General features: G+C 44.6%; 1 protein-coding gene across 1 annotated transcript; it reads right to left on the reverse strand.

Annotated features, from left to right (window-relative positions):
* Positions 1-929: 929 nt before the first annotated feature.
* ccdc15 (coiled-coil domain containing 15) lies at positions 930-6,045 on the reverse strand. Its single transcript, XM_041242402.1, has 10 exons — positions 5,475-6,045; positions 4,958-5,107; positions 4,318-4,521; positions 4,079-4,195; positions 3,667-3,819; positions 3,369-3,488; positions 2,854-2,957; positions 2,093-2,290; positions 1,750-1,898; positions 930-1,552 (listed from the first exon to the last, which is right to left on the reverse strand). The coding sequence occupies exons 1-10, from the start codon at positions 5,652-5,654 to the stop codon at positions 1,434-1,436; spliced, it is 1,494 nt and encodes a 497-aa protein (XP_041098336.1). The 5' UTR covers positions 5,655-6,045; the 3' UTR covers positions 930-1,433.
* Positions 6,046-7,010: the final 965 nt, after the last annotated feature.

The following is a 7,010-nucleotide window of genomic DNA, read 5'->3' on the forward strand; positions in this document are numbered from 1 at the left end:
TTGTTGAACCATCCTCACACCAGGTTGAGTCACCTAGTTCACAAAGGCCTGGGAACCTTACTGCAGTTATACAGTAACTGTATATAGTCACAGAGGCCAAGACAAAGAGGGAGGCACCTGACTGACCCCCCCATTCTTAAATAAACACAATGCATCAGTGAGTGTTCGCACTTCCCCTTAAAACGAACGCTAACCCGGTGACGAACAATAGAAACAGCTGCTCTGTGAGCTCCAACACGTGTTGAGCGATAATCACTTCAGAGACAGACACAAGAAGACAGGAGATTAGAAGAATCGTGACTGTCTGATGTCTGTATGCAGAACAGTACAGCACAATGTATGTTAGTTGTTTGAAGGTTTCACGTCCACAAGGAACATTTCTGTTTAGCTGCTGTTTTGCTGTTGCTTGAGCCAGACTGCAGCAGGGATGAAGATTTTCTCTAATCATCATCTGGGCTGATGGTTCAATCCACAGAAGCTTGGGTGGAAGCGTTTGTAACAAGCTGCTTCCTTTCAGCAGCAGACATTCTGTGAATGCAGCACAGTGCTTAACAGTGGGCACGTTGGCAGGCAGTGTTACAGTATCAGACTGCGTTGTGTAGTCACGGTAACTAGAGAAGGTATCTGATCCCTAGAACAATCACATGCTGTTAAATCATTCAAGTGTTTTTCCCCAGCCTAGTCTTTTCAAAAGTCACAGATGATGATCTGCAGAGCCAGATAAAGGGGCAATGCAGTGAAGGTTCTCCAGAGCTTGACCAGGGTTTTAGGGGTGCAGGGTCTCAACTGAATAACGTTTTCGGGGGATAGCAACGCCAAGGTGAAAGGTACATCTGTTTTGGGGGTGCTTTTATAAAAGACAATCACAAATTTTTTTTTTTTTAAATGTTTAATTTATATTCACAAAAAAAAAAAAAAACCACAAAAAATGGAAACACAAAAATCAATTGAATAATTCATAATGAAATCGTATTATTTATTGAGAACTGCATGCATTGTTTTTGGTGGGACGAGGTAGAGTTGGTTTGAAGCTAGCCGTCTCCAAAACGATAGCTCTCTATAAAACCAGTGCAGTATGGATATGAAACGTCTTTCTATACATTCGGACACACAAACAATAAATGTGAAATCTGTGTAAGGGACGTGGTCTGTTTGCCTGGTCCAGGACTATCCTACCTCCCCAACATACTCGCACACAAATGCCTTGTAGTAATCACAGCACCTCTAGAGCTACAGCACAGCAAAACCTGGAATCAAGGCAGCACTACACACAACAACATGGCTATTGAGGTGCTATACATTTCTGAAATTCTGATCATTGTGCAGAAGTATCTCCAGTAATTCTGTCAAGCTCTAACAATCCTAGAGTTAACTACAATGTTTTACTGGATCACTTGGTTGAATGATCACCTGCTATTTCCTGTGATTGGGATCTACTTCCTGGGGGAGCGCGCGTGTGCATTAGCGATCCTCCTCATCGAGACTCGATTGCTTCGGTTCCCTTCCCACATGTCACAGGAGGAGATCACTGACTGCAAAGCCTTAACATAGACTGCAACAAGAAGAACAACAGAAACCATTGCAACACATGCTTCCAGTGCAGGATTTTAATAGCGTTTGTACAGCTCAGGTTATTAGGATACAAAAGCAGGTCTTATTGTCAGGAGAAAAGAGATGCCCTTGCTGTAACCTATTATAAGTGTATCGAAGGGATGAATGAAGCAGGGACTGGATGGTTTCCCCACCTACCTCTGGGGTTCTTGTAGAACACACAGTTGTTGGCACAGGTGTCCGGGTGGGAGTCCCAGAAGTCTTCCCCACAGCAGCAGAGAGGGGGCAGATCAACACTCTGCAGCTTCATCTTCTCTCTCATCTGGGCTCGGACAGCTTCTACATACCTGCAGAACAGAGCTCAATCAGCCGTCCTTTCTGTCTTATACAGGTTCTCCCAATGAAACAAACTGCCCATCTCTTTGGATCTTGTGCCTTGCTCCATATTAAAAGGCTCATGTTCTTTTCTTTTGCTTGGCACTTTGAACTAGTTTGAACGCATGCAGTGTAACCACGGTTTCATACCCATCATGTGTGTTACCTGGTGGTCTCCTTGAGTTTCTGCACCTTTTCTTTCGTCTCCTTCGCCTCCTGGGCCCCGCCATGCTCTTCCAGTCTCATCTGCTCCAAGATCTCTCGTTCCCTCTCTCCCGGATCCTCTCTACCCTCGTCAGCAAGAGACAAGCCCAGAATCCTCTTCTCCACCTCCCGTCGCTGACGCTCCTTGTCTGCCTTGATGCTGCAGGAAGTAAACACACAGATTATCTTCAACTCATTAAGGCAACCCATGAACTAAATCTCCAGCTCTATAAAAGATGGGTCACTTTCTATGTGTTCTCCTTCCCATGTGCACTTGACAGAAGTAAGTTTTGTACTTGAGATACCAATATCCATTCATTTAAAATAATAATAATGCAAAAACGAATTCTGAATTATTAGATTTTCTAGAAAAGGAAATAAAGTCTGGCAGATGTAAATATTTTAACTAGCTCTTGCAAAGTGGATTCTCTAGTTGATAAAGGGAGTGAATTGTAAAGCAAAGGAGCTTGGACTAAAATGCCAACTTAGCATTTATTGCAAGCAGCATAAGGAACCGAAACTGAAATAAAAAAACAAAGAAAGGAACTGAAGTGTTGTGGATATTTTCTGTTTTTAAAATGCACAAGCGAACAGCGCTGGAAGAGAGTTTATTCAAAGTTTTTCAATTATTTTTCCCTGTCATGTACTGGCTTTAGGTGATGTTCCCAACAGCCCCAATCACTGTGCAGTTAAACACGCATTAGAGACCAGCCCTCTCCTTACCAGGCTATTCTCTTGTGATGCTCCCTCTGCCTGCGCTGCTCCTTCACCTGCTCTCGCTCAATGTCCATGAAGAGGCGTCGGTACATGAGGTACTGGGTTTGACGCTGAAGGAAACAGGGATATCACAGAAAACTGTTCAGGCTCCATACTGACAGCAATTCAATGACGGAAGATCATTGTAATTCAGTGCTGAAGATTATAGTCTCCCATTTCCATCTGTTATTAGCTTGCATGCCTACACTCATGTCACCTTCTCATCTCAGAAGCGGGGCTCTGAGCCTGACCACAAATTTGAATGCTGCTTTGTGTCAACAATGTGTTATGAAACCAGTTCGGAAGGGTTATAATGAACCAACTTAGTTGTTTCACGTTTAAACATTTCTGTTATCCTTGACAAAACAATGTGCAAAATACAAAACTAAAGTGGCCATTAAGTGTTTTTTGAAGTAATGGAGATATTTAAATAAAGAAAGTCACTGGTCAGGTTGCCATCTCGGATGGTTTTCTTTCCCTACCTGTTTTCTGATTTCCTCTTCATCCACACCAGGGCAGAGCACCAAGGCAGCCCTGTAATCTGTGCTGAACCCAGGGCAGGGGCCTGTCGGGTAAGGCTCTCTCAGTAACCGGCCACAAACCTGAAATCAATGGAAATGCCTTGACCGATTATACTTTCACATCGACACCCTCCAGTTAACTTTCCTATAATGTCTGCGTATATGCGGAAATAAATCCCAGATTTTTTCTTTGAAGTAACAGATAATCAGAAGCCCTTTGGTTGGCTCACTAGAGCAGTGGGCATGAAGTGTAAATTACCTGCTGGCTTTGAAATGAGACCGTCTTCGCAGCTTGGCTGTCTGTCGGATTCTCCTGCAGCCCCAGGGGAGGGTCATGCTGCCCGGCCAGAACGACCTCCTCAGAGTCTTCCTCTTCCTCTCCAGCAGGGGGCAGCAGGTGAGACACAGGCTTCTGCACCAGGAGAGAAGGCAAGGAAGAGCCATGAACACATGGCTGCGATATGAGGATAGTCACGTGGCAATTAAAAAGAACTATCAAAACAGTATGTTGTGTATCATAAAGTCATGACATTGCTCGCACAATAGCATAAAAAAAACCCCATCATTGCCATCTTTATAATAATTCTCTCCCATCTGGCACCAGAAGAATTATTGGCTAATTAGTGCAAGGCATCCTTAAAAGTCAAACATGTCTTTAATAGAGGACTCACATCTCGGGTTGGTGACACCCTCCAAATGCCTCCTGGAAGCTCTGAGGTCACTTTGCCTGTGGGGACAATCTGGCAGGCAGCCAGTCTGCGTCTGGCCTGCTTCATCACTTTACTGAGCTGGAAAAACAGCACAAGATCAATTATTCATTCATGGATAAAGATGCACGGCACGCGGTAGACTCTTCCATGTCAAGTAAGAGGAAGGATATCTCGGCTCAGCTCTTCTACTGTGCTCTCACCCTGCTGGCCTGCTGATGGAAGGCTCCAGTTGATGGCCCTGTCTCCTCCTCCTGGACTCCCAGCCCCTGGGCAATGACCCAGCGAGACCCGGGGCTGCAGATCGCCAGCTCCCTCTGGTGGTGGTACTTGCATGTGTTCTTCTTTGGGGTCAGGTGCCGGGCGGCATCGCAGGACTGCTGCACCACACACCCTTCACGCTCAGCCTGGGGACCAGGGAATACGAGTACAAATCTACAACATTAGCGCACAACATTGCACATCGGTATGTATGGAAATACTGTAACACTACAAGCAGACAGATCAAAACCCCTCAGTAACTATGTTAAAGCTCTAGTTAGATCAAGAGAATTAATTTCCACAATATAAAAATACAGACATACCATTTTCTTTATGTTAATATTTCTGTACAATGGGAGCATAGATTTAATGCTATGATTAGATTATTACAAGACTGGTACTTCTGCTTCAGAGCACACATGTGCACAATGAGCTCCTAGATCTTTGTACATGACGTCTGATCTGTGTACATGTCCTGAGCTTGTTACCTACACACTGTGGATAATCAAGCTCATAGTAAAACCTGGAATAGGTGAAACTGCAACAGGAGTCTTATTTCCATCAGAGTAGCTGTGATCTTACAGCTTCGTATGACTTCTGCAGCTGCTGCTTCTTCCTGAACCGGGCGCGCTGTGCCACCCTGTGCCTGACCTCCCGCTGGAATCTCCTCAGGCTCTCTGCCTTTTCCCGGTGCACCTCACTGAACAGCTCCTCCGTCTGCAGAGCTGTGATCTGAAACACAAGCCCCAGCACACAGTCAACACGCTGGGACCCACGTCCTTCATCTAAACCAGAGCTGTCCAACCTTTGCAACTGAACAAGCCACACTAACGACCAGATTGCACGGATTCAAGCTGCCTCATACTGGCAATAAAGGAAGTGAAGACAGCTTTCAGAGAACACAGTTCATAATTAAGCATGTGCATTATGGTGTGTGGTGTCTTTCAAAAGATGGACATAAGTAACATGTATTTTGAATACGCTTATAAACAATTGCAATAACTTATACACGCAATACTTCTTTTTGACTTCAAAACCGTGCAATACTATTTTTTTTTCATAGATCAGTACTGAATTTCAGGTACAGGAATATACTCACGCCTGCGTGCTGCTGGCAGTCCAAACCGCTCTCCACCCAAGCCGCCACCGGCGCAACCGCCTGGTTCCTCTCTGCGAGAACCTTCTTATTCACGACCAGACACACATCCCTGGGTTTATTAATCTTGATGGGGGCTTGATCCTCGCCTCTCTTCTTCTCAGTGACCCGCATCGTCTTCATCGCGTTTTCACTTTAAAGCGCCTGACCTTTTTATAAATGCGCTCGCAGGTTTGACAGAAGCTAATCGAATTCAGATATCTTTTTCAATCAATAAAATGCAACGGGCCGTTACGTAATACTTCAAATCTACATTAAGAAAAAAAATAAATTCTAACAACTATATAACAAAGCACGACGTTATAACAGCTTGACCGCTCATTGCAAGATCCTACATGATCAATAGAGCTGTGTCACTGGCGCAGTGTAGGAACGACTACCGGAATTTGCAATGCAAGGTATCTTAACACACGGATACTATCATACCCTGTTTGAACCCATTGTGCCGCTGTTATGGTTTAATTTTATTAATCTCTTGGAGAGTAAAGCGCACATGGTAACGAGACCTCAAGCACTTTCCTCTGGAACTGGCAGTTCAAACTTGCGCTGGCCACGCCTTCGCAACCAGCGACGCCACGCCCCCGAGCCTGTGATTGGCTACAGCGCTTCTCAGCAGCACGCCGATTTGTTAATATTCTTTCCAGTAGAACTGAATCTTTTCCTGACCGCGCCCCCAAGTGCACGATTTAAAGAGCACCGAAGGGAAACGTCTTTCTTATTCCACTTTTTCTCCCACTGGAGGTCAGTGTGGTCATGTGAATGAGACCATCGCTTGCATTGTAGCAAACGTTTACAATGGCAGTGTAAAGTAGCACGTTCAAATCCGCATGAATATTGACTTTATTTTCTTTTATGCCCCCCCCCTTTCTTCTTTTTCTTTTAGTTTTACCTCCTGTTTTTTCAGCCAAGTTTGAAAACGCCAAGGCAACGAGGAAACAGCCTCGGTTTATCTCTGCCTCGCTGTCTGATCAGTTAGGTGAGCTATCCCCAGATGATTTTATCTCCCAGATCCTAAACTCCAGTGCAGTTGATTAGTAACTTAACTTAAGCAGATAACAACACTTCAACCGGTACAGTTTTTACTACGCAAGCCAGTAGGAAATATCATTTTCAGAGCAAATTTACAAAACCCTGTTCAAGTGTCTTATTGCTTTGATGTTACAGTATGACACACGAGGCGTGAAGTTCAGGTGCTGTTAACTGTAGCACAGAAAATGGAACTATATCCAACCAATGGACTCCTATTGCACAGCAGTGTCACCCATTCCAGGTTTTACTACGAGCTTGATGAGCCTCCGTGTACAGGTAACAAGCTCAGGTGTGTCTCGTTAAGCACTTAGTAAAGCCAGGAATGGATGAAACTGAAATCGGCATGTGAGAATTGTTCTGGTAAAGGAAAGTCTTGTTCCGCCTCAACTCAGCATACATTGAAACAAGGAGACAGATATCTCTTACACGGAATAGACCACAAGAGGGCAC

Source organism: Polyodon spathula, unplaced genomic scaffold (genome assembly GCF_017654505.1).
Source record: "Polyodon spathula isolate WHYD16114869_AA unplaced genomic scaffold, ASM1765450v1 scaffolds_1285, whole genome shotgun sequence".
Classification (NCBI taxonomy): domain Eukaryota; kingdom Metazoa; phylum Chordata; class Actinopteri; order Acipenseriformes; family Polyodontidae; genus Polyodon; species Polyodon spathula.